The 27,914-nt window shown below is 39.0% G+C and overlaps 1 protein-coding gene across 1 annotated transcript; it reads right to left on the minus strand.

Moving 5' to 3' along the window:
* smoc2 (SPARC related modular calcium binding 2) lies at window positions 1–27,425 on the minus strand. The gene is made up of 13 exons (XM_088422243.1): window positions 27,071–27,425; window positions 18,779–18,941; window positions 15,309–15,415; window positions 15,045–15,144; window positions 14,605–14,646; window positions 11,677–11,724; window positions 10,087–10,161; window positions 8,553–8,739; window positions 6,600–6,682; window positions 2,071–2,170; window positions 751–998; window positions 560–597; window positions 1–443 (listed from the first exon to the last, which is right to left on the minus strand). Exons 1-13 carry the CDS (start codon window positions 27,143–27,145, stop codon window positions 420–422), a joined length of 1,290 nt encoding a protein of 429 aa, XP_088278369.1. The 5' UTR covers window positions 27,146–27,425; the 3' UTR covers window positions 1–419.
* Between the last annotated feature and the right edge of the window lie 489 nt (window positions 27,426–27,914).

The following is a 27,914-nucleotide window of genomic DNA, read 5'->3' on the forward strand; positions in this document are numbered from 1 at the left end:
TATGTATAAAACAGTTTTTTATTTCTAATTAACAGGTATACATGGGCATCTGTAGCATGTTTCTCATGGTTAGCATTTGAAACAAGCTGCTGTTAACGATACTACGTTCCAAATGAACACAAAGAGGAAAATCCACATAGAAAGAAAGGGGCACAATTTGAAACATCAAACATGAAAACTTGTACAACTCAGACACTCAAAGGACACATACATTGTATGTGTTAATAATTTTTGCTTGTCAGGACACATAAAAAGCTAACTACAACATTCACAGATTCAGCAGTCTGTTTAAATACCTTACTTCTACAAAGTGAATTTACATTTTCCTTAAAGTACAAAGTGCAAATACTATGGTTTTTGTTGTTGCCGAATGGTGAGGGCAGAATCTCCATGTGGAAGTGGGTTCCTTAGTTGCTCTTTTAGCCTTGTTTTTTCGAAGGGTGCTGAAAGGGCAAAAATAAGTCACATTAGTTTGGCATGTGAAGTTTTGAAATGAAGAAAGCCAACAGAAATGGTTAATACAGGGAGGGGATTGGGGCAGAATGTATAGTTGACTTACAAGTCTACTCGGGGATAAGCCTTCTCCTGTTTTGGCCCCTGTAAGACAAAGAGTGACAGAAACTTTAAATGGCATTTGTGCAGAGGAAATACTTAGGCTGAATTCACAAATTGACCCTTCCCTAACCTCCAATCCCCTTTTTAACTGTTGCGAGGCTTAAAAGATTTACACGGTGGTATTTCTCAGCTCACCTTCTTCCTTGGTCACTCCCAAACAGCCCATCAGCTCCTGCAGGGACAGCGCTTTGTCGTTGCTGATATCACAATACTCCACGAACTTCTTGACACATTTCTTGGGTTTGGATTTCTTGCGCAGGAAGCGTTTGAATGGCTTGATCTCCTTCTTTCCAATATCGCCACTGGAGTTTTTATCCAGCTGACCAAAGTACCAGTGGACCACCCTCTCCTCTAATGTGTGGTTGGGGTCAGGCTCCACCACCCTAGAACAGATAATCATCAGATTGCTATCCAGTGTCCTGCCTCTGCTTGTCACTTGTGATGCAATAGTTAGTTCATGGCTTTACAGTGGAATCTCTTACCTAAGTAAAATGTCCCTGGGATAACACAACTCAAAATTTGAATCACTATTGTAGGAAAATGCGCATCCATACTATCAAGATGACTTTGGATAAATCAGATATCTATTTTTGCCTATGGTTTTGGTGTGTGCTTGCTTTGTTGACAGTGAGAGTTGTTTTGGGGAATAAGGTGGATGATAGGGTTTATGGTAAATATGTGGTTTTTCGGTGCGTGTTAGAGACATAATTGGAACCTGTGAGATGTTTTCTTGTGAGTCAGAAAGTTCATGTGTGTGGCAGTTTTTGTTGTCATAGTATGATGGCCTTTGTCAAAAAAGAGAACATTTTAAATGTGTTGGATGTCTTTTTTTGTACCTGAGTTTTTTTTTTTTTGTCAGTGTGACCAGTTTCTGGCTTAGTGTTTAAGGCTTTTTAAGGAGCATGTGTGTTTTACACATGATACGTATTTGATCTATACGGCATCTCAATTAACCCTAATGTGGTATATCTTTCATTGAGTAGCACTCTCCCGCATTATCAGATGAGCCAAAATGTGGCAAAATACCAACAAAGGGTTAAATGTATGTTGGACCCGACATCTGACAGAACCGCACATAGTATATGAATACAAGTATGAATGCAGCACAGGCACTTTTGCCCCATTACCGTCATACTTACCTTTTTTCATTCGTTTAATACTGCACATTACTTAGAGCTGAGAAGTGCTTTTTTTTTATACAAATGTTTACTTGGAATTACAACTACGTTAACACAGGTTGTGTTCTGATGCGCATCCAAATTCGGGTCAAGTCACCATCAGTAAAAAAAATTGTTTCGCCCTGCAATTGATTGCTGTATTATCCATTTGGGCTTTCAAAATCAGTTTATAGTTTTTTTTTTTTTTTTCCTCATCTTACAAATTCAGCTGCTACTTATTTGACCAGAGCACAAAATTTGATTTTGTGATTGATCAATTCATGAGCAAACATCATACTTTCCAGCGGATGCTGGATCCGTCACTGCGTGAACCATGTCTGTCGACAGCGCATCAAGAACACTTGTCAAGAACTCCGTTTTCTTTGCACCAGGACAGCCTGGAAAACAAGGTGACTGGATTAGTTTGCAATCTTTGAAATCGTGCAGTTCAAACAGATTCAGGAAGCTGGATCCCAGCAATCACAAAACTGATCCACCTCGTCAACAACATTCGAATGTGGAATGCTGCCATCATAGGTGGCCTAATAAAAGTTTGGGATGGTATGTCATGTAACAGGCATTGTGTTTGTAGTGTGTTAGAGAAGAGAAGGCAAAATAAACACAAACACTTCTTTCACAGTTGTCTTTAAGTCCTTCCCATAATGTGTCAGACCTCCCCTCAATCTGGAAGAGGAAGAGGATACCTGCCAATCATTCAAAAGGCCCCCCGAGTAGTTTTAACAGCTGGACACAGAAGAGGTTCATAACACTGTATGTTTATGCCCACCTAAAGCTTAATTTAGAGCAAACGCAGCCAAGTATTAATTGACCAGACCAATGGTGGAACCATGTCAAATGTCACTCTAGAAGAAACTCACCACAAAGGCAACAACAAAAAAAAAAAAGGACAATTTTGCTGTGGAAAAAAAAGAGAACAATTAAAATGGGCCTGGGTTGGAATGACCCTAATAATAGTAATTGTCTGTTTGGCCATATAGTTTTAAGAGTGGGGCATATAGGTTATCGTAGAAGAGCTAAAGGCTACAGAGGTCTGAAAACATCTTGGATATTTTTCCTGACTCTCCTCTTTCCTCTTTCTCACAGTCCAACTCTCCTCTGCTTTTCCACTGTTGCTCTTTTTACGGCTCTGGCCTACGGGGCCAGATTCTCTCGCATCGGAGATAATAGCATGCTTTGGCCCTCTATAACAGGTGGCAACTCAGTGCCACGCCTCCGTTCCACCTCTCCTAAATAGTGCAGATCCTTGGTCCTAGCTTGAATAGGTGCACAAACCCAAAGTCTTCCATGCTCTTCTTTACACACTGGGAATATTTGCGAGCGGCTCTGGCAAAATGGTGTCATGTGGTAGATTTAGTTATTCATATACAGTATTCTAATTCTACTCTTAAATCCATTAAAATGATTTATAATACAGTGCGTGGAGGTACCTCAAAAAAGGATGGTTACAGCAATTTGAATGTTGTGTCAAAAGAATATGTTGCATGAAATGACTATATTGAGAAGTGATCAAATCACTGTTATTTAAATTACATTATTTACATTTCATTATTACATGCAATTATATTTCGTTAGGTTAAGGAGATTCATTTCAGAGGTGTCCAGATACCTTGATGACAATATTGTACACGACAGGCATACGTATGTCAGTCTTTTTAGTTTCATGTTGGAGTGTAACATTATGGTTTTTCAACTTTTATTAGTTTCTATGTGCATTTGTGAAAAAATGTTTCAAGTGATTGCCCAAATGATTATCGTCATCATTTATGAGAAAGTTTATCCGCCGATGAGCAAACCTTTTTTCAGAGTGGATCACATTTGTATTCAGAGTTTTGTGGAACCTCATGGCCCGGTCCAGTAAAATTTGTGACCCACCTGCTCGCCCCAAAAATGGTGCTTTTGTGATAGATTTGTCTAGACACTCACACAATTGCACTTTCAGAAGACAAAGTGTTTTTTTTTTAATGCCATTGTTGAAGGAGGTGAGATTTTTGGCTTGAGAGCACAGCTTGGCTTTGTATCGTTACAGAAAAAAATGCAGATCATCATTTAAGCGCTCCCTCAATTGGCAGCAGATGTCTGGCTCCCATTACCGAAACAGCTGTCTTTCAAATAGAATCTGAGTTTGTTTTTATGATTGTACCTTAGTGCCCATGTTTGACAGTTCAAGTCAAGAAGGCATCAAATCATGAGATTATTTCCTGCATCTGTTCCAATGCCTCCATTTATCAAGCTGCTGCGTGCTGCAAAAGGTTGGCCAATAAGTGCATGTGTGTACCCGTGTGTTGCTTTCAATGAGAAGCAATGTTATTTTATGGAATCACATGGGGCACAGCCCTGTCAGCACTCACATCAGCGGCTCCCACTGCTTGCCCAAAAAGTATCCCATGATCCCAATGTGGAAAGAAAGAAAATCAAATACAAATACACTACTTTCCACTCAAACTCCTTTCGGGGCAAGTGGCTCCTTTTTCGCATCTCGCCCCATAAACCCCTCAACACCAGTGCTTCAACAGCGGACTCAAGTGATGTGAGGGCAACATTTGTAATTATGCCTGTTTTATACACTAACCAGCTTTACAGCCATTGACGCAATAGGTCATAAAGAAAATAAGATGCTTTTTTTTTTAACACTTCCCAGGTGTATTACAAAATGGGAGTTGGCTGTTGGTTCTCTGTAGAGCAGAATGAAGTGTGTTGCTGACATGACAAATATATTAGTTCAGTGCCATTTCACTCCGAAATTTGTAATATTTGCTGCCATGCAGTGCTCATCTACGACAGCCTGTAACACTTTTTGGCGATGCAAGTCATGTGTGAGCAGAGCCAGGGTTGCTTTGCTGCGAAAATGCAGCACCTGTAACCAGCGAGCCTGTCTGGTCTGGAGCACGGCTGCATAAACACGGTTTGCAGAAGAACAGTAGAAGCTCTGTGCATTTGCCTCTGGATTATTAACATGTTTACCAAAATACCACAAAAAAAAAAAAAAAAAAACTTTCCTCAGTGCCAGGAGCTTTAAACTATGATTTGCTTGTATGCACCTGAAAGCTATAATTGCTTTACTTTGTCTGCAATTTGTTATGTGGAGTCCTGGAGGATACAATTAAATGCAACAACATGCATTTGACTTTATGTAAAGGGTAATGGAATATGGTCAAATATTTCAAATATAAATTGAGTGATTATATTTATCCATGCATTCATCAGTGAAAATTGAACATAATCCCAACAACTCACGGCCACCATAACCCTATTTACCCTTTCAAACTCTTTCTTATGTTTGACTTGTGTGTAAGTTTTCATCTTCTTTGCTGCAGCTTATTAATACATTGGAGATTTAACGTAATCAAGATTTTTGGGGCCGATCACAATCACCAATCAGCGATCCAATTACAAGACGAGGGGAAATATGTCCTAATCACTGTATATACTTATATACTGTTTATAGAGTATGAACAAAAATATTTACATACTTTGTATGAAATAAACCCCTTTTGCCAAAATTTAACGTGTGCCATGTCCAAAACTGGCATAGATGCACAGGTAAAAACATCAATCGCCAATGAAGAACTGGCCAGACATTAAGTGAAAGTTCAGTTAGGCGAAAAAAAGCAACTTGAGATAGAAACCATTGATGCAACATCTTAATGTAATTAAATGACTATATAGAAATTAAAAGACTTGACAACAGCAACTAAATTCTTCAAATAAGGAAATGATGCTACAGCAAAATTTACTCTAACTCTAGAAAACGGACAGTCACACTAGTAATAAAAGGCCTATTGCTTCCCCACAAAACATTTATATAATTCGCTGATCAGTGACATCGATGACCCAGCAAATTCTGATGTGAAAGTGGATCACTAATTTTGCATAAAATGCCAAATATCTGCCGATCATGATCAAGCCAATCAGATTGGCATAAAGTGTAATTTACAGAATAACACTTTTTTGTATTTTTTAGTCCTGTGAATTAATTACATTTTTTAACACACGAAATAATCACACTTCCCACGAATAATCGTGATTAATCACATTTTTCTATTTTCAATTCGACTATCTTCAGCAAACCCTTTAATAGATAACATAGGTAATAGATAACAAAATCGGCAAGCTGTCACAAAGACAAATACAAATATTTTAAAGCTCATTCAAGATTTTCAATATAGCTTGTCCTCATTAGCCATTCCCTGATAAGAGCTAGGGTATGCACAGGACTTAATATGGTAGTGATAGTGCATATATACATTTAGACAATCATTCACAATCAAACTCAGTACACAGTATGGACCACTATAGCATTAATAAAGTTGAAAGAGTCCAAAAAACAAAGAAAAACATTCATGTCTCTGGGTTAAGGGTCACATTATTTCCAAACTTTGCAAGTAAGCAACACTCTCAAATCCCATACTCACCTTTAATTGATTTATCTGTGCAGTTGTCAAGCTGTATATCACTGCCTGTTCCTTACACCCCTTGATCCATTACCTCCAACTCTCTCTCCTGCTGCTTTTCCTTATCTCCTATCTACCCTCATCCCACTATCCTCCATCTCCACATGTCACTGTAGATGGATCCCCACCGATCCGTCTCTGTCTCCTGGTTTACTCACCATGGAAGGGCAGTATCTGGCAATCCTCAAGTCTTTTATCAAAACCTTCCTTGACCAACACTGCTAATGATATCAGCAAACACACACACTTCCATTGTTATCACAACCTTGGATAGTTGGCAGCAGTTGGAAGCCAATGACAGAAGAACTTCCCTATGTGGTCTGAACTGAAAAGAAAAACTGAATCTGAGACGTACCTTGGAGATGTCGGCTTCTATAATGGTCCTTGGGCTTTGTTGGATGGGCCCTCGCATTGCCATCGCATTTTGGCTGCTCATATCTCGAGCAAAAGAAAAACAAAACAAACAGGTTAATCATACTCTGTGTCTTATCGCTTGATGTGAATTGCACCACAGAGATTTTTTTGCAACAGTGACATTTGCTATAAATCAATAAAATTCAAATGTTTGCGGAAAAGTGACAGCCTTGAAACACAGCCAAAATGGGGGAATGATTTGGGGTCTGTTATGGGGTCAGCAAGGGTGACAATGAGACATTTAGAGAGAGAGAGGCAGACTGGGAGCGTGGGACACAAGGAAGCTTTCACAGTTTCCCCTCAGAGAGCCAGAGCCCCGCTCAGGCTGCTCTGCAAGTGGGCCAAAAGCCGGCCTGGGACAAGTCAAGAGAATTGTCACAATCCATACTTCCGTGTGTGCTAATGTGCTCTCTGGCTCTTTGCCTGGAACTTTGTTAATCTTATAACATACCATGTGTCCCAATACCAAAAGCACCGATGCCACACACTGCCAGTCTATATGACCTCTGTCTCATCTCCAGCCTATTTGTTACATCAACCAGTGTAAAAGCAAAATGCTAGCCTGCTTACCAACCCAAACTTTGACAAAGTACCTCATAACATTCACAGTTTCCCATTTGGTTGTTTAGTTTTGGAAGAGCTCTGTTTTCAACTGAGTGATCCTCCTTGTCTTCATTTTCTTTTCTATCAATAGTTTACATTGGAACCTCAGTTTACGAACAACCTAGATGACAAAATTCATTTTAGCTGATAGAATAATAGAATTATTTGACATTTGTTTGGGTTTCAAACAAAACATGCAAAAACTTTCTCAGTTGTATGCAGAACAAATTTGTTCACTCAATATTAAACAAAACAAAGCAAAGAAGTGCTCATTAGTAGGGTTGCAAGTAACGATTTATTTACTAGTTGACAATTGTCAATTATTTTGTCCATTAATAGATGAATAGATGTTGGAAAACATGTTGTATTCAGCAAAAATTGCTAGAAAAAAAGAGTGCAAAATAATAATCATTTTTTAAATTATTGAGACTAATTTAAATGTGCTCCCATTTTTTTTCTTGGGTGGTAAATGTAGAAATAATTATAGATTACAAAGGTGGGTTTATTCTTGGTTTTTATCCATTGCCATACCAACAACTCGAATTTTAGACAGGAGCCCAGTTATTTGAATATTTGATATTCAGCTTTTATAGATTGAAAGACAAACCACATTACCAGACATTTATCAACGTTTAATGAATTTCGCTGAGTTCAAAAGCTCAAAATTTTTTTGAACGCACCGTGTGCAAGAACTACATAGTTAGCGGCTAGTGCTATACAGAGACTGGTACAATATCATACAGTGACAGTGAAGCTGACTTTCAGTTTCTTAGTTTCCATAATCAGCGATTAAATGGTATTGTTGATTTTTTTAAAGGCAGTGTATTGGTGTTGGTAGCTTTGCGATAAGATGGCAATATAATCTTAAGATTGCTACTCCGTTGACACAGCTGCAAAGGCTAAGCCTACTAGGCGATTGTATTGTCGTCCATATTGTCAAACGCCGTTGGCGTTTGATGTGATGTTACATCTTCTGTCGTAGGTCTATTTACATGAGCCAGTAGTCCCAGGAAAGAAGTGGAGACTGCAGTGATCTTTTTTCGACCAGTTGAAATGCAATAGTTGCCTATTATGTCCTCCTCCCCAACCCATGTGTGTTTGTGTGAAATGCAGTGGCTGTTGTGTCATCATAACATCCTTTTTCAGGTGTATCCTTTCAGTTATTGTCTTTCAGTTAAAAAACTAAAATGCATTTTTTCCCATTTTAGGATGAACGTTTTGGTTGGCCTCAAAATTCGCGAGCATGTCTAGTAGTTACAAGTTAGTCCATCCTTAACGTAGTCTGTCCTACCTGGTGGAAGTTCCAGGTATGGGCCGGCCAGTGTCCACCAAGACACACCAGCAGTAGCCAGTAGAGGGATGGCACTGGACTGGCTTGTACAATCCAGCTTGGCCACAATCAGGAACGAACACAGCGTCGTTCTTGTGCTGCTTTGCTTCCTCTTGAGCAGACTGCTGTTCCTGGTCACATGATGACGCTGGAGAGCGGGATCATACAGGCATTGTTGTCACATGAACACATTTTCTTGTAATTGCAGGTTGACTTGAATGCTAAGGGATGTTTAAAGCATGAATTTAGTCTTAAGCTTAACCGCATCTTGTTGACACAATTTTAAACATAGCGTAACAAAGTAAAACATAGAGAAGTTTCAGTAGCTCTTGCAAGTGCTACTATGGTGGCGAGAGGCAGTAGAAGTTGCGGCACTGGAGGAAGCAGTGGAGGATGAGTGCTTTGAGACAGGGTGTGTAGATTGCTATATCAGCCCCCTGTGGCACTGTTTACTGACATTAATGGGCTAATGACACACGAGCACTGCACCCCATGCTACAACTTGAGTAAATATTTAAAAACTAAGCTGTCCTCCATGGATGTATATGACAGCGGGCGAAAGAGACAAGACAAATATGAAAGCCTTGGTCCATTGGGCCTTTGCCTTCACACCCCCACGCATATTGAAACCCTACTGCAGTGTAGTGCGCAGCTACAGGGATTTTTTGATGTTCACATTTCCCAGACAAAATGGAGTGCTTCTGTGTTTTTTTTTTCAATACATGATAATATGATGGATAAAGATGAAAAAAAGATCTAATCTGATGTGTGCTGTAGATATCCAGGAGACATTAAGCATTAAAGTCATAGATGCAAGTTGATCCCCTCTAACCAAAAAGGCTCTTCTTAGCTGATTCGTTCAAGGAACGGAAACAACTGTAGGATTATAGATATCCTTTTTCTTTGTTTATTGTTATAAAAAAATCTTTGCACACAAACAAGAGATTGAATGAAACGCCTCTCTGCTTTTCTTAACAGACTCGCCTTGCTCCACTACCTCCATATGGGCTCTCTTTGTTGGGCTGTTTTTCCTGCCGACTCCACTCAATATGCTAAAGAGTGCATGTTAATCAAAACCATCATTGTCGCATTTATCTTGCTTTTTTTGTTGGTATTAAATTATGATAATGGGATTCATACACAAATGCACTCATGCACGCTGGCTTCTCAGCCTAGATGTTTTATGCAGAAAAAAAACACAAATCCCACAGACTGAATGGGTAACTGATCCGTGTGTTCGGATCAACGCGTGCCAAAGAACAGCACGGATCATGCCAAAAGAATAGAAGAGCCTGTGTTTGTGCCATGTGCTGATAATTACGAATAGTCTGCAACAAAAAGAACCACAAGCATCATGTACCCCCCCATCAGTACTGAGGAGCAGCCACAAAAAACGATTGCGCTCTAAAGTCTGCAGGAAAACACAAAGCCTGCTTTCAGTTGAGGTCAGCAAACACCAAATCATGAAAACATAAAAATCAAAAATCAAACTCACATGGTGCTTTGGTTCTATTGTTCTGCCGGCTGCGGACCTGCTCCGTCCACAGAGTGGGGTACTGGGAAATGATGTCTGAAAGAAATTACCATGACAGCTTTATTAGCATCAATTGAAAACACAGTCATATATGATGGGAGCCAAACGCGGTGCTTCCAAAACTCACAGACTGTAAAAATCACATCAAGGTTGTAAGATCTCAAATTGCAAAAAGTAAACTGCATTTGACAGATATGGCTGGGACAAGGGAAAATCTGGAATAGGTAAACTATAGACTGTGGCTGTGAGTGTCATTTAGCCATTAGCTGATTGTATCATTAGAAAATGATACCTTCTACGGACAAAGAGAACTTGAAATAACTTAAATATAACTTTTGGACTGCAGATTAAAAAATCATACAGTAGTTCCTTGACTACTGTTTTTTTTTTTTTTTCTTTATTGGTGGATGTGGAAACTTCCACATCCACCAATTAAAAAAAAAAAAAAACAACAATAAAAGTAGCGTAATAAAAGTACAGTAATTCACTTAATAATGTTTACTATAATTAAGAACATTGCTTACAAGGTATGGTTACAAAAATTCAGTACTTACATCCATCAATTTTTCTAAATTGTATGTTATTGGGTGGCGGAGGAGCTTGGGCCTATATCAGCTGGCTTTGGGTCATGCTGGTGGCCGGCCAGTTGCAGAGCACATATCGCCAACACCGGGTCGAAATATAATAAATCACAATTTTGTAATCCATTTCACATGTGTTGGTATTGTTATTATCATTTTCTGTACAAATCTAAAGTGTTGGAAATGGCATGTCTCCTCGAGGATACGCCGCTAATGGTTGAATAAACATTATTTTTGGGATCTTCTTAGAAGGGACTATTTTGGTTGTGCGCGGTTATGGGCCAACGGAACAGATATAAACAACCATTAAAAATGGGTTTACTTTTAATAGTATAAAACCGACTTCATGCTGACGTGATCGGCTTTGCAATTTTACACATTTGTTGATCAGAAATAATGCTATAATTTATGAAGCAATCAATGATTTCACCGATTCTTTCGACAAATATATGTTTGGCAAATGTTTTGTGTGCAAAATTTTAGCATTGATTTACAATAGAGTGATAGTTCAGTTCATGAAGTTATAGGAATGTTTGCTGTAGCATTAGTTTCTTATTTGAGGTAATAACCTGTGATTGTAAAGTGATTTAATTACACCATAGGAATTTAATTACAGTAAGTTGTTGCATCTAAATTTATGTCTCAGTTTCTTTTTGTTTGAGCTGGGAGAACGTTTTGACTGGCCTATTGTTGAATGCCTTCTAGTGGTTATTGACATTTTTACTTGTGTGTCTGTCACTTTTGTCCACGGCAAAATTGTTCACCATGCCAAAAAGCTTGATACGTTTATACTCTATGAACAGTATACACATATATGCGGCAATTAAACAAGATATTTAAACAGACATACAGTATTGCCCCATATAGTGATTGGATTTGCAATAGTTATTTTTAGTCACTGATCAGCAATCATGATCGTGTAAAGTTAAATAGAACAGGCGAGTGCCAGTGACACTCATAGGAGACTCACCTTCTTCATCTGCTGGGGGTTGTGGATCCACCACTAGGCCAGTCTCATCTGCATTCAGAATGGAGAATATTTGCAAAGAGACTACAATTACAAGCGTAAACTAGATCGAAATGACACAAAACTTTTTGAGATTTGCACGTTGCCCGGTCAAGAAAGGTAGAGATAGAAATAGGGGTGATAGAAAAGAGTGTGGGTATGAAGGAACGTTTCAGTCAGATAAAAAAGAAAATAGTGGTCATTTATTCCAAGAGGGCTCAAAATAAATGTAATGAATGAACATGTCCAGTTGTCCTTGCTGTGCTCCTTATTGCAAGCATAAATAAAGGTAGAAGAAACTCAAGTGTTGAAGAATGCAGCGGCAGAGCCAAAACAATGAAATGAGGGAGAATTCAGTTCAATGTTTGTTTGGTGCGTGTTTGTTTGATTTGCGGTAAAAAGAGGATGGGGACGAAGGTTTGCAGTCTCTCGGGGTGAAGCCAAGGCCATAGGTGTGGTTAACCTCACTGTGGGTCACTCATTCTCCAAAAGTAAAGTTGTTAACTTGGACAAATCCAATGGATGACCCCACAAACAAGGATGGAGGGTTATTTTTTGTTTAAACAATGTATTCTTCATTGCAGGCAATTCAAGTGAATATAACTTTGTTATACCAGCCGTTCATCTTCTTGATTGGTGGATAAAACAACATCGTTGTGATCCGCAGTAAAGTATTAAAATGCCTTCAGAATAAGTGTATTTAAGATTTGGATTTATGATGAACCACTAATGACCACTATCTTTACTTTGCGGTCTTTTACATGACTGCAACACCTCTTTTTGCATCTGCCAGGAAACCCCTGCGCAATTTGTGGTCTTAATGCATTAGATTTACTACCGTTTGCCAGTCATAAGCAGCACATGTTTCCAACATCTGAATGAATTTGTCAAGTTAAGCACCAGGAGAGGGTTTACGGTAAACCGTTTTGTGTTTTAATGATGCTTCGATGCCTTGGCACTTAAACTACTTTGTGGAATGCTTTGGTACTGATGGGCTTCTGTGGGATGAAAATATTACTGCTATTAACAGCTATTTTCAGTGCAGGCACACCACAAATGTACAGTTTACTCTGCTTTTGGACACACGCTTTGGAAACTCATTTCCTATCTCTCCCATCATAATCCATTCCCTAAAATTATGCATAGCTTCTTGATGTTAATCTAATTTGTGGTGGAATCTCAGATGTACACCATACCCGAGACTATCACAACAACATTAACAATTAAATTACTGCGCTGCAATCTGTACAGAACATAGACAGTAACTGATCACAAGAATACATGAATCAACTGTAAATCCTCAAATTACACATTCTTCAAATCATTCACAGCTAGATAGATGAATTTATAAAGGGTAAGTGCAAGATATTTTGGATGGGTAAATTAGGATGAAGTGTTGACATTTCTTCATATGAGGAAAAAAATCATCAATGCAGAATGGTATCACAATAGTAGTAGAAGAACAAATAAATCATCAAACAAGGCTTTTGGGATGACAGCTTAAATCAACATCATGTTTGAGCTTGATAATAAAAGAAACCATCATCGGCCTTATCTCAAAACATCTCTGCCTAAACATTAACATTAACAGATTTATTTTATATCAGCCTTCAGGCCCTCTCAGTTGGATAAAGTAAATGCAAGCCTTAACAGGCGATCAAATCTACACGACACAGATACGGGCAAACACACGCACACATACATGTTTTAAAGTGCGCACATACAGGTTGACACAAGAGTACATACAACAGAACATATAGCGTGTACTGTATTGTAAAAGCAGTAAATGGTAGAAAATCGGTTGAAACTCATCCTACAACATTAGCATTAAATATAAATGACTTTAAATTAATTTGATTTGGGGGTAAAAAAAAAAAAAAAAAAGTAAAATGTACTTGTAACTTCCTTCACACCAATACAGTACGTTCTTAGCTCAGGCTGATCTGCCAGCTTGTGTTACCTGGGCATTAAAGACAGGTTAGTTCTTCAGTGAAAAGTTCCCCAGGGAATCTGACATTTTATTTTGATTGTCCTGAAACGTTGTAATTGTTCTTCATGTTGCAAGGAAATTTTGACCATGTTGAAAATTTCAACACAAAAGACAATTAAGGCTTCTATCCCACTGAGATTCAAACATTTGCAAGTGTTGACAAAGGTAACAAAAGCATGTTCATACCAGACATTCATCAAGGTTTGTTCAAGGTCACAGTTGTTCTTAAGATGTTCTCAAGACTTACTGGAATGGTGTTAATTGTTTTTCATGTACAAAATTCTGAACATGTTCAAATTTTACTGCGTATGATAATATAAGATAATAATAAAATACAGTATATGTAATACAATATAAATAAGACAATAAGAACAAAACTGCTTGAAAATATCTTAAGAAAAGCTTAAGAACGATTGCGACTTGAACAAAACCCTGGGGGGATCAAAAGAGCCAGAACCTTCACTGACACTGGCCAACATTTATCCCTCAGACTATACCGGCTTTGAATGTCTTCAAAGCTTCTTGAAAACAATTGCAACCTTGAACGAACCCTGACAAACCGCCGCCGCCTTTTTCAAAACTCCCAAATCTTCGTATTTCAGTCAGTGGGAATAGGGGCTTAAGTAAAAGTGTATGATTACAGAAGAAAAAAAACAACAACAAATTTTTAAATCTATGAATGAATTTGATTTTACAACATGAACACTTCAACTTGGAGCTACTTTAAAATATATGAACAATAAATGTGTATTAGGTGAGTTAAAGAGAAGCTAATGAGAATGTGAGGCTCCTGAAGTTGTATGAAATGTGCAAATTAAATTGTTTGCTTGAATTGGGGTTAAAGCTGGAGAAAAACAAAGACAACATCAATGACTTGACATTGTCTTAAATTGACTTCTCACCTTTTCCTGGCTCTCGTGTGGTTGCACGCTCTTGTTTTGACCCTAAAGAAAAGCAAATCCTTGAATTTAGTGAAACAGCTCTAAACAATCTGAACATTTTCAATGATAACACATAATACTTGATAAAATACATTTACTTTTGATTATATTCAAATAATCCAGAAGGAAAATTCTACTTGCACCTTAACAGAACCACAGTGATATAAATAATGATTTAAAGTAAATTGTCTTGTAATTGCACGCAGATAAAAGTTGCTTAAAATTTAACAAAAGAAAAAATTAGCAGTTGAATAAATGTATTCATATTATTATTTAAAGTAGTAGTGACATCAATCAGCATTTCAAAGCCGCAGCAGTGTCATTATTTATTTATTTATTTATTTATTATACTCTGACTTTCCTGGCTGATTATCACTTTTTGTGGGGGAAGCTGTGCCCACCTTGGCATCGAGGCTTTTTATTTGCCACAGCTGAGCCACTGATCGGCCGGCCATTAGGAGTGACGCACCAACAGTATCCAGTGTAGCTGTGACATTGTACCTGTAAAGCAGTCAACACCCAAATATCAGGTTTTGCAGCGATATTAGAGCGCTGCTGTCTACTACATATCCATTTCTAGTGGGTTTGATGAGAATACTGAAAAGTGAATCAAATCTGCACAGCAACCATCCCTCACATCCCAAAGTTAACATTTATTTAGTTACCTCACTGTATGTGCCATCAGGGTTGCATACTGGCACAAAGACCTGAGGGAAAAGCTTCTTGGCCTGCTGCTCTGTGTACTTCTTCTCTGCTACGCATCTGGATGTATCTGAGAAAACCCACAAATCACCACAATCACAGCACTTCACAGAAAGCCATGATACGACCCAAAGAGCCATTACTTTTTTATGCCTGTGCACATTGTAGGCTCAGTATTTTCAAGAAGTCAAGAGGCTGAATCACAGGCCTGATGATGAAACAAAACAAAAAAAAAGAAGCATATGGGTTTGGAACATGGATTACTAATAATTCAAGACATTTCGGAAGCAGCGTATCAGATGTTTGTGTGGCTGGGAATAGAACCAACACTTCTTTGAGTCTTATTAAGAGCACGGCATGCTGGTCTGCATGGTGCCTGGTGGTAAAGCCATTACGGAAGGAGACGTCTTGTGCTGCTTCTGCAGAGCATTCCAGTCGATGGAGAAAAGGGCTGACCATGCAGAAGGCAAACCTAAACCTTCCTCAGTCTGCCTCTTACCATCTCATCATGTGCCCAGTTTAAGGGTTGTAAATAGAAATTTGAATCTGGCAGCGTTCATTCTTGTCCTTTAGAGGGCCTCAGCCCAAATATATACTGGAACAATAACGTTGCAAAAACAATGATGCCTATATTGATGTAATTTTGGTAAAATGAGCTTACACATTGTATGTTAATGTAGTGTCTTGCAATGCAATTGCACAGTGGAAGAGTGGTCAGCAGTATCCGCCACACAGTGCAGAGCTCGTAGGGTCGTTTCCGGGTTCCGCCTGGTGTGGAGTTTGCATGGTTTCCTCATGCCTGAGTGGGTTCAGGTACTCCCACGTTTCAAAATCTTGCATGATAGTTATATTGAACATTTTAAATTGTCCATTGGTATGTTTGTGAGAATGAATGTTCATCTTTGTGTGTCCTGCGATTGGCTGGCAACTGAATCAGGGTGTACCTCACCTACTGCCCGAAGACAACTGAGATAGGCTCCAGTGCGCCCGTGACCCTCGTGAAGACAAGCAGCTAAGATCATGAATAGTTGGATGGATTTTAATTGTTGCTAATGCATTTAAAGGGCATAAAAACTGCTAGAATTTCAACTAATCCTGATTGCCAGTTGCACCATCTGTTTAAGCTCTCAGCGACGCCTTAATGGTAACTTGGTGTGACACGCAGTGCCCATCTGTCTGGCAGGTTCATAGTCCTTAAAACAATGACTCATGCAATGTTTGAAAAATGTATCCATTTGGTCACACGGCTGAAAGTTATTGGCATGGCGTACGCAGCCAATATGGATCACGCACGAAGTAGGGCATGCTCGTTTATCTTTTGTTTTGCGTGCCTGCATGTGTGTCACTGGTGAGGCAGGTGATGGAGGAAAACGGGTAATTAAGGAGTTCTAAAGTTAGATTTACTGGAAAATCCCAAAACCGTCATCCGTCTCCGAGGGGGCTTTAACCCAAAAGGGCTGCATGGAAAAAATGACAGGACACTTGATTCATTCCAGCTCAGTTATAGAAAACAAATGTAAAAGCGTTCCCACCATCTTTGTGCTCTTGGACCAGATGAGACTTCTGTCTCATTTCAGCTTCGATTATGAATGTGGCTCCTGCTCCTTTCAACCCAGGAGCAGAGGGGGGTCCAAACGGCCATAGACTCAACGTTTTTGACACATACAATACGACTTTCATAGACTTTCGGCCCTTTCAGCTTCCTAGCTGGAAACCTCTATTCTGTGTGCCGGCGCTGTCCTCTCCGTGCAGATGTCTGCTAAGACGTGTTGCCATAGACACCCGGCAAGGGCATACAATTGTGGAAAATGCTTCTCTATCAAACAAGACCTTACTTTATCTCAACACTTTCACTCAGACGCTCTCAAATGGCAATATGCCCCAATTAACTTGCAGGATAGTAGGCCGGAGTGACACTGAGGATCTTCAGTTCCCCCTTCTAACGCTGAGCAACAATGAGGGATTCTGTGAGCTGCCTGGCTTCACTCGCGCTTGGTTTCCTTTTGTTCTTCATGTCAGTTTTTTATTCATTACGTACACAACATTAAGAAATGCTTTTTCCTGCCTTTGTGTAGAGCGCAAAGTTTTCTTTCTTTTGGTATTTTCCCAGCCAAGCACAGGTACTTGTAGAAGTGAGAGTTTACATCATTGTGCTTCATTGTGGGAGGGAACTAAGCCATCACTCAGCCAATGGAAGTGGTCGCCCTTGAGAGCATATGGGTGTTTTATCATGGATATTATATCTCAAATTTTGCCACAGAAAGGAACAAAACTACTGTTATGGTTCATCCTATTTCGTACAACATAAAGTGGACTTACCACCCTGCTGCGAACGGTTCATTTGTGACTGACGCACCTGGGCGTGTCATCACTAAAAAGCGTGTCATAAAATGGTTACACCGAGAAGTGATCAAAATATCACATTATTTACATGACATTTTTACATGACATTATTACGTTCAAGGTGTTTCAAAACATGTTCACTAAATCTAATAATATGCAGTCAATAACAATAAAATGTGGTCCGGATGATAGATTACCAATTTGCCAGTGTCTGGATCCCATGACAACAACATTGTAGACAAAGTTTAGTTGAAATGTGTGTTTATATAAAGACTGCAATTGATTTATATAAAGACTATAATTGAAATCTGAGAAATGAAAATAGACTTCAAGCAGGGTGTTTTGGGAAAATTGTCATAATGAATGTTTTTTTCCACACGATCCAATCTTTTACATTAAACTTAATGTCACAAATCTAGTCTACCTTCAGTCACCAAATTGCCTGATGCGCCAGGAACATGTGATACAATATACCAAAATACCTATTATGGGGAAGCGTGGTCTGCCAAATAAGGAAACACTGTAATCTAGATATATGCCCAGGGACAAAAAAGACGAACATATGAAAACATGTCCTTTGACACATTACTTTTCATCTCAAAGTTGTTTAATGGACTGAGCTCAAGGCTCTTCCATTCTTTCATCCACTATGACATTGTCTTGCAAATGTACAACTCAGACAACTGCCCAACATGACTCAAGGGCAACAAAAAGGTCCTGCACAAACCCCAATCAATTAACTAAATAAGTAAGAGGTGTGATCAACATAACAGATGGACCACAGCCATTTCAAGTTAATCTAAAGCACTTGACCACATGCACAGTACTATGTCATGTAGTGTAAGCATGTTAAAACACACAGAAAAATGATCAAATAAACAACTGTAAATGTCCACCCACTGCCAACGTGAGCCTCTGAACTCAGGCAGTAAAGCCTCCCACACACTCTCACCATGTCAACCCCACTTGTCCTCCCAGCACTCAAAGAATCAATTATGCTGAAATGAATTTAACCCAGAAGTTTCTTCTGTGACCCCCTGCATGCATTTGAGAGCATCAGGCGGCGATGAAGCGTGACTCATGACCTGACCTTTGCATGGCCCTCGGATGACCTCCAGCTGGGGGTCGCGGCACTTGGCTCGAAGGAACTCGCAGCGAGATGTGAAGGTCCTGCCGTCTGAGGCGCACAAGGGTTTGCGAGGAGCTCTGCTACATTCCATGTTGCACTCCTTATCCTGATCCACCCGCAGAAACTGTCACACATAGAAAAAATGGAGATAAGCTAAGGAAACAGTTGCTAGATTTCTTATTTCTGGGACACAGCAAACTTTACATCCAGAGATTTCCAGACTGTTAAATGAAACTAAAAGGATTTTACATGTGAGAGCTTTTACAAATGATTTAAAATGGGATTTGTGGTTAAAGTGATATATTTGACAAATCAATTCATAATTCTTCAGTGCTGTCAGGCAGGGGGTTTTTGTGACATTGTGTGCATTGCATTTTGCTCTTCCTTTAACTGGCTCTGAGCAATATGGCCTGAACAAAGTCGGTTCTCTTTTAAGCCTAGCTTATTGTTTCAAAACCAACAAAGCTGTTTTTTTTCTTTTTTTAATTACAATTGTGCTTTGTACTGCATTAAAGCTATGTATAAATTATAAATAGCATTAAAGCTATTGTTTAAACTACCAAAAAAATGAAAAAAAAAAGAATACATTTACCAAACAACTTGCAAAAAATTTAGAGAGAAAGTATGTACAAATTATGAGGAAGGTTTTTATTTTCTGAACCAGAAAATAGAACAACCCAAAACTAATGATGAATTTCAAATAAGTGGCTGCACGCCTTAAACGTCTCATTTGAGTGAAAAATGTGTAAAAGTGCAGTTAATATACATATATATAGTCATACATATAGTCTCCGCCTGAAGCTTGCATGCTTGTCCATGTACTCCGGTTTCCTCCCACAAAACCCACAAAACGTGTGTGCTAGGTATATTGGATGCTCCAAATAAAGTATGAAAAAGAGGACCGAGACAACTTTTTGGGTTATTCATTTGACCCAACATTTTGGATTTCATACTTCATTTAGGTCGAAACAACAACCCACAAAATAACCCCCACAAAATCAGATGTTTTGGAAAAAAAAGGGATTGTTTTATGATTCATTGTTTGACGTAGCTTTTTGGATTATTGCTTTTAAAAAGTTGTGTTAAACCATTAATCCAAAGTTTTTGCATTTTTTACCCCCCAAATTTGGGTTAGAAGTTATTTGATCCAAATTTCTTTAGGGGAGTAAATGAACAAACCAAATATGTGGATTTCATTTTGATAATCAAAAATAAAAAATCGGTCTGTTTTCAACCCAATTTGGGTTAGTTTTAATAATAATGTTTTTGAGGGAAGTCCTGGAGCATCTTCAGTATTGATAGGATATGATCATCCATCTTTTACTCATCTTTACTTGTAGGATTTCTAAAATGATTTTAAAAATCAAAATAAGTCATTCGAGGCAATGTCAACTGGAGGAAATGTCTATGCCAACACCTGCACCTGGAGTCATTCCCGTGCATGTTTTACTGAGCCATGAAAAGAGAAACATGACAACACAGACTCTCGCTGAACGCATCGGATCACCTGTGTCAATGCCACCATTGTATCAACCACCATGGTATGAAACCCCTTGGCCAAGCCACATAATAGGGCGGTGGTAGTGAAGGGGGTGGTAACCAACTGTGACTGCTACAATGACTCAAAAGACAGTGGATGATAGAGTGGTTTAGGCAAATAGATGTCAGAGATCTTTGTGTTACTACAGTGTAAGAATTGGATTTTTGTAAGTGAACGTGAGACGTCTTTTCTAATGAATTGCGACACGGATTTAAGTCGGGATAAACAACGTGCAGGTGCCGTTTTCAGGGGAGTTCCTGATCAATGTCTCTTCAGACTTTTACTTTTCACAAGTCTGCTTTTATGAAGAAAATATTTACACACAAGAGAACTTTTCTATTCTTGCTTTTGTTCAGTTTGAAATGAGAGACATGTGAATATGCTCTGTCAGTTACTCATTGAACAAACGGAGTATTTCTCATGCCTTAAATTTGTTGGGAATTAACAAAAGCGAAGGCACGGCACGCCACGGAACAAGAAGTAATGACACGCACAAGCCTGAAGAGGGTGGGATGAACGGCAATAAAACAAATTTGTTGCGTCTGACGTCTTACAAATCTAGTGAGGGACGGTGTTTGAAAGCAGCCTCCTGTGTTCAGACGAGCAGGGCTGCAGGGCTGCAGGGCTGCACTGCACCTGGAAGGGGCTTGGCGGGGAGGGAGGGGGGCAATGTTGCCTAGGGCTGGTAGCGCGGGGGGGTGCAGATGGGGGTTGAACCCATCCTGTCAACCTGGCTCATAAATTCTGCCAAAGTGAAGAGGCCCGTCAAAACGCATCGGAAGAGGAGTTGTTCTTGAAGCGATCGAATTCAAATTTCAAAAACAATCATTTTTCTGATGAGCCCTTCCGAAATATGCCTATGTCCTTTTTCAAAGCAGCAAGTCATCAAGGGGAGGACACAAAATGAACACTAATGATAAAGAACTGGTGAGATGTTCGCTTCATGAGAACGCATGCCTCAACACTCAACTGTCATCACTCAACCGAAATGAGAGAACCGGCTTTTCTTCCTTGTTGGCAATAACTAAAAAGGAACAAAAATGCCAATACTGTACTTCAACAGCTGAATAGCACCAAGTGCGAAATGGAGGGTGACTGTTTGAGATTGCCACAGCTGTGACAGACCTCTAGGTACAGCTGCACATTCTACTGCGGCACAGAGAAATTACCCAATTTAATTTAGTAAATAATCTACTGGGTGTTTAAGTAATCATCTTTAAGCAGGTAAACATGTTTTAATATTTGAATATAAAATGAATACCTTGGGCCAATTCACTTTTCGGAACACTTTTATAAGGTGCGCAAACACAAAAGCTGAATCATGAATTTTATGTTTTGCGTAGCTGATATTTTATTGATCTGAAAGAGTAGAAAGAAAATACAAAAATCAAAAACACTTCTCAGTTGGATGCAATGCATTCATATATGTATGAACATACAACAACACCAATAAGCACATTGGTCAATTAAACCTCGGACCAAATTCTCTTATTTTGGGAGGGGGGCGTGAGATGATGCTGGGGGGGGGTGCAGATAACCCCTGGGAAAAGGCTTTTTTTCGTCACATGAAGTGTAATTGCAATACGATAAGAATTTTCATAGTTTTTTTTTTTCAGGCACTTTGATGCACTTGATTATTTTTATAGACATCATTTTAAAGGGTTTTTTGTTTTGTTTTAAACTAAGCTGTAAAAAGGTGCGCGAAATATAATTGAGAAGCACTTTGACATATAATATTTGATATATCTTATTTTAAATTTTAATATGATATATTAAATATATGTAAATATAGTTACATATTTAAAATATGTAAATATTAAAAATATAATATTTAATACTTTTTTATATGCAAACACATTGATATAGTGGATGATTGAAAATTCTGCTGACTGTGCTGAATTTTATTGTTGTTCAATTTCTGTCTTAAGTATCTTGACAGAAAAGTACTCTGGTAGAAGCTAATGACACCTTGAAAATGAGTACGAGGGTAAAAGTCTCAAAGCATCTGACTTTTGCTATACCTAAGTATGAACAGAAAAGTAACAACAGTAAGAAAAGTAAGAACAAAGTATTAGAATTTTGATTGTGTTTTAATCTATTTCAATTAAAAATTTATTAGTCTAGTTGGATGGTGGTCCACTGCTTAGCACACCCATCTGGCATTGCAGTGGTTGGGGCTTCAATTCTGGGCTCTGACCTTCCTGTGTGGAGTTTGCATCGTCCTGCGTGGGTTTTCTGTGGGTATTTCGGTTTCCTCCCACATTACAAAGACCTGCAGCGTAGTTTAAATGGCAATCTAAATTGCCCTTAGTTCCCTAGAAACGGCTGGCCACTGGTTCTGGTTGCTCATGCCTTCCACCCATAATCAACCCAAGTAAGCACCCAAATGTGCTGTTTAAAAAATGACAGGAAAATCGATATATTTATGCAATGAATGTATATATCTAGATTACTTCAGTGGTTGTAGTTAAAGGCAAGGTAGAAGGAATAAAAAAGAGAGAAACTGTAGTGGCTCTTTTTTCATGCCTCTTGTTTTTTTGTTTTTGTTGATGGGCACATTAGGAATTAACCTTTGTGCCTTCATGGGAGTGAACAGCCGACTTGATTCCCAGTCCCTTCATTTCCCCAGTCCAAGCGTCTTGGATTTGGCACAAGAGAGGATTGTGGTCTATGGGAAAAATAACAGATTAACTGAAAACCATGCAGGATATCAGCGAGCGCTAAGAACATTTTTAAGAAACTGCAAATAGATCTCCACTTGCAGATACCATAAAACTTATGATGAAACATATCAATGCAGAAACATGAGTTAAATCATGGGGCAATAATCAGTGCAATTGCACATAGCTTTATTTATATTTTTTTTGGCACGTTAGTTTTTTTGTTTGTTTCTGAAAAACAACCTCGTATCTCAATTCCCCCAAGAATGTATAGTGAAATGTTCATACCTACATTTGAGTACACTGAAAGTAAAGGACAAGCTTTTGCTGGAATGTAAGCATATTTAAAGTGTGAATAGAAACATTGTTCTTTATCTTTTAACAGAATTCCACATTCAACATGCCCATGTTATGCAAAGAAGATATTTTATTCCTTTCAACCGCTGCATATCTTTTGCTGTTTTTGTGCTCAAACAGGTGGTCAAGCATAAAGCTGATCTACATTTTGCCTCTACTGATACTTCACATTTTCAATAACAATTATGAACTGCTTGAAGTCCACATTCATCTTTTTTTTCCATCCTGACCAACAGATAAGACAAACCAAGAAGGCAGCTTCTTCTCAGTCTCCCCCAAAACAGAATGTTTGTTGCCAGCAATGATGGTGGCCTGCAAGCCTCTCCACAACTCATGCTGGACACCCCATTGCCCGTACAACACTACTATTATCATTATCTCCACATGCCAGCCAACAGTCTGACAACCCAAACAGATTCATTCATCAAAGCATCCTCCTCGAGGGCCAGTGAGTAGCACACAGCAAAGTGCCAAGAGTCTGTGAGTCTCTGATAAATTTCCAAGAATATAGCGATGAGAACCAAGTGAGCCATGAAATCAACCACCCACAATCCTCAATCCTTGTTTAAAACACTGGGATGAATATCCTCAATACATTTTTTTTTCCTGTACCAGCTTTTCATAACGTGGCTTTCAGATGCAAAATAATGCAAAATTTTATGCATTTGGCCAGCGATGATGGACGCGTCAGGCAGTTCTATGCACTAACTCATTCCACCGCCTAATGCATCAACCTACTGAGTAAAAGATCCCTTAAAGGTAGCATGCACAGTTAGTTATGATTCATAACTAAATATCTTAAGACAACATTATTACTTTCATTAACAAAAGTAAATGTAATGCAAAGGATTGTGTCACTAACCAATTTACAGCATTGCACAAATCAACTTCTTGTCCAGATTCACATGATTTGATATCACACTTTTTCTAGTTATGCATACTCTAAAAACAGTTGGGTTAACAATAACCCCAAGTGGGTCAACAAGGACCAACAATCGATCATATGAATGAAAAAATAGTTTTTTTTTTTTTTTTTGGTATTCCTCATTTACTTCAATGAGTTGGGTCAAAAAATATCCTAACCTGTGTCATAAGATATTTTCACTTCAGTTCTCTTTTTTTCAGCTAAATCAGTTCATTCTCACCCAAAATTGGGTTGTTTTGTGGGTTGTCCATTTGACCCAACTTTTGGACTGAATTGATAACCCAAAAAGTTGTCATTCCCCTTTTCACCCAATTTGGGTTATTGGGCAATTTGTTAGGCAGATCATGAAAATAAATGAGAAGCTGCAAATAAATGAGAAGCTGCAACTAAACTAAACTAAACTAAACTAAACTAAACTAAACTAAACTAACTTACTGACCAACATCTATTTTCATGTTCTGTCTAGCAAGTTGCCTTTTGTACGCAATACAATAGTACCAACAGATGGCAGAATATCAAGAGAGTCAAGAAAGGAATAGACAGGTGGAGTGTCCAAGACCAACCAGCATAAAAATCAAATCCAATTATCTCCCCCAAGCTCGGCAGCATTGTGGTCATGAATGGCGTATGGAGGAGGCAAACTCCAGCAGTGAGCGCATTGTAGGCTCATAAGGGCCTTTTGGGCTCGGGGGCCCCTACTTCCAACGCCCTGAGAGGCCCCTCACACCGCCGCCTCACAGGGTCAATGGGGTCCCCAGCTGAGAGTCGAGGTAAACGTGTTAAATGGCCTTGGCGGGAGTTTCCTGCGTGGTCAGTCGGATGCTATGGGGATCATTAGCTTCAAGTGTAGTGGAAAAGGAAGAAAGTGACAGCCTAAACCCGCGCTACTAACTCAATCAAAGGAAAAGGCATTTAATTGCTGTGAAAGACACAGTGATGGTGAAAAAAAGCCTCTGTTCATCACGTGACGCTAACAAAAAAAAGTCTCCTGGAGCAGGCCCGCAATTTAATGAAATCATGGGGACCATTGGAGCTCATATGTTTGAGAACCATTCAAGTTTTGACAAGAAAACAGCAGTGTTAATGTGCTCACATCCTTTCACACACTATTTCATGCCATCAACCATAAAAAATGTTGTTCTCATAAAAATGTCCCAAATGTCGCATAGGTCTATCTTCTTGTTTGACCTCAAATATGCACAAAGTAGTACATGGAAGCCTTTTCAGGAAACCAAATAGCCTCTTGTGTCATTCAAACAATACGCCATTAATCACAAGCAGAGAGCCAATCCACTTTGCCATGCGCTATTCTAATAAAAAGCAAGTGAAAAACCGCAATGGGGAACTTTCACGCAGACCTGCCATGAAATATGTTTTATTCACATGGCAGAGCCTGGTACTCATGATAAATGATTCAGTATAAGCAAAATAAATAAAATTAATAAGAGCATCTGCTCATGGAACACTTCCTCCCACATTCCACAGCGCCAGTGTGTCATCAGGAGAGAAGTTCTCCAACCCTTCACCTACAGGTTAACAACTCATGGTCATTTGTTTCCAACTGGATATTAAGGCATTCTGGCCCGGAACATAAATAATGGTGCCTGGGGAGGCAGCTGTCACATCAACCTTTAAATCAGGAAAGCCCCTGACAGAGCACATTCCGCTCTGCTCCTGTACATGCACTTGATAATGACCATATTTTTTTTTCCACAAAAGTGTAATACAGCAGCAAAGCAGTTTAAAGAAAATAAAAAAGAAATTAAAAATGGATTTTTTTTCTGTGCTGTTTTAAAGCAACACCATGTGTACCATGTGTTCAGCGTGCCAACTGGCAAAGAAAATAATAAGAAAAGGAAAATAATATGCAATCAACTTTTTGCCCAGCATTGTTTCAACAGGGTCTTTCTTTTTTTTTTTTTTTTTTAATCGTGAAGACCGGAGTTAATAAAAGTAATCTTCTTCAGAACAGATCCAAATGGGTTTACAGAGTTTTGGTAAAGAGCTCGCCCTGCAATTGACTGGCACCCAGTTCAGGGTGTCCCCCACCTACTGCCCGAAGTCAGCTGGGATTGGCAACAGCAAGCCTGCGAACCTTGTGAGGACACGTCTCTAGAAAAAGGATGTATGTATGTATGTATGTATGTATGTATGTATGTATGTATGTATGTATGTATGTATGTATGTATGTACGGATGTACGGATGGATGGATGGATGGATGGATGGATGGATGGATGGATGGATGGATGGATGGATGGATGGAAAAGAGCTCACTAAAAAGACAAAGAGTGTTGAAAAAGGGAACACCATTTGAATTGTGGCAGGTAAATGTAAGACAAGCAATTCACAAGGCTTTGTGAAAAATTAGTCAGACTCAAAGCTTTAACAGTTACTCAATCTGCTGTGTCATTACATATTGTATAACACATTTGGTTGAAATGCAGAAGGATTAACCTTGGTATTTTTGTTGAAAAACGACAACGGTTTTTCTATCTATAAAATACGACAGTAATGTTAGGTATTTCTCTATTTATTTATTTATATTACAAGTTAATGTCACAGTGCATGGACATAAAGCACATAAAGCACAGTTGGGTTAGGTGCTGTGTTTCAGAATGTGACAGTAAATATGGAACAAAAAACACAACTAAAGTGCCTTTGAGAATAACTGTCAGTCTTTCCATTTCATTTTAGCATCAATTCGGCATCGGAGAAGTAGATGCATCTCATTAGGTGAATAGGTTTATTTCGAGTAGGCAGTTGTTCCTACCGTGAGAGCTGAGAACTTTTGAGCGTATCCCGCGCTCAGCAGGCATAGGAAGACCATCAGTGGACAGACGCGCATCCTGGCGCAATGTGGCAACGCCGTTCAAATCAAGCTCAGTCCAAAAGCACACCTGTGCGATGTCACAAAAAATGAAACAAAAATAAACAATAAGTTACAAAAGTAAACGATTAAAAAACGCCGGAAACTCAGAGATGTGTAGACAATATTAATATTTCCTGCCAAAACAACAAAAAACAGGAGCTGGTTTATTATGGGCTACTTGTCACCAAAGCTGCTGCTCAGCCGTTTGTGCGAGCAACTCTTCTCATTTCACTCAGTGTGATAAAGCTCCGTATCCCTGACCCTTTTCCCTCCCACAGAGTGTCTTCCACTTCTCCTTCCTCTCCTAGCCGACTTTTTTTTTTTTATCAACTTCGTGCACCCCCTCCCTCCACTCTTCGCAGACAGACACAGCACCTCCAGTTGAGAAGGAGAAGGTGGGAGGATGGGAAAGACCAAGTCTTCAACCAAGACGTTAGATATTCTTGCATTTAAAATAAAAAAAGAAATAACACATTACAGTAGTTCTCGACGTGAAGAATTTGCAGTATTCTTTACCGAAAATCCTAATTGTAACTTCATTGTGGCGGTGGATGGATAAAACTTTGACACAAAATACTGCACTGACAATATGAAAAGTTAAGGATCGTTTATGTGCTGCTATTGATACAATAAAATATTTAATTCAAATATACTGAGAGGGATTTAAGAGGGAACGTTGATACTTTGACGTTGGTTAAAAGGGCTCGCCGTGGTTTTCGTGGTTTACAAACAGATTGTGGCTATA

The sequence above is a fragment of the Hippichthys cyanospilos genome, chromosome 8 (genome assembly GCF_059441005.1).
Source record: "Hippichthys cyanospilos isolate Australia breed blue-spotted pipefish chromosome 8, RoL_Hcya_1.0, whole genome shotgun sequence".
NCBI classification, from domain to species: Eukaryota; Metazoa; Chordata; class Actinopteri; order Syngnathiformes; family Syngnathidae; genus Hippichthys; species Hippichthys cyanospilos.

Coding starts and splice junctions, on each gene's coding strand:
- smoc2 (XM_088422243.1), bottom strand. CDS start 27,145: ATGCGCGTCTGTCCACTGATGGTCTTCCTATGCCTGCTGAGCGCGGGA. Junction 6,683..8,552: donor ATACCTGGAACTTCCACCAG/GTAGGACAGACT, acceptor CTTTTGCTCGAG/ATATGAGCAGCCAAAATGCG. Junction 2,171..6,599: donor TAGAAGCCGACATCTCCAAG/GTACGTCTCAGA, acceptor CTTGTTTTCCAG/GCTGTCCTGGTGCAAAGAAA.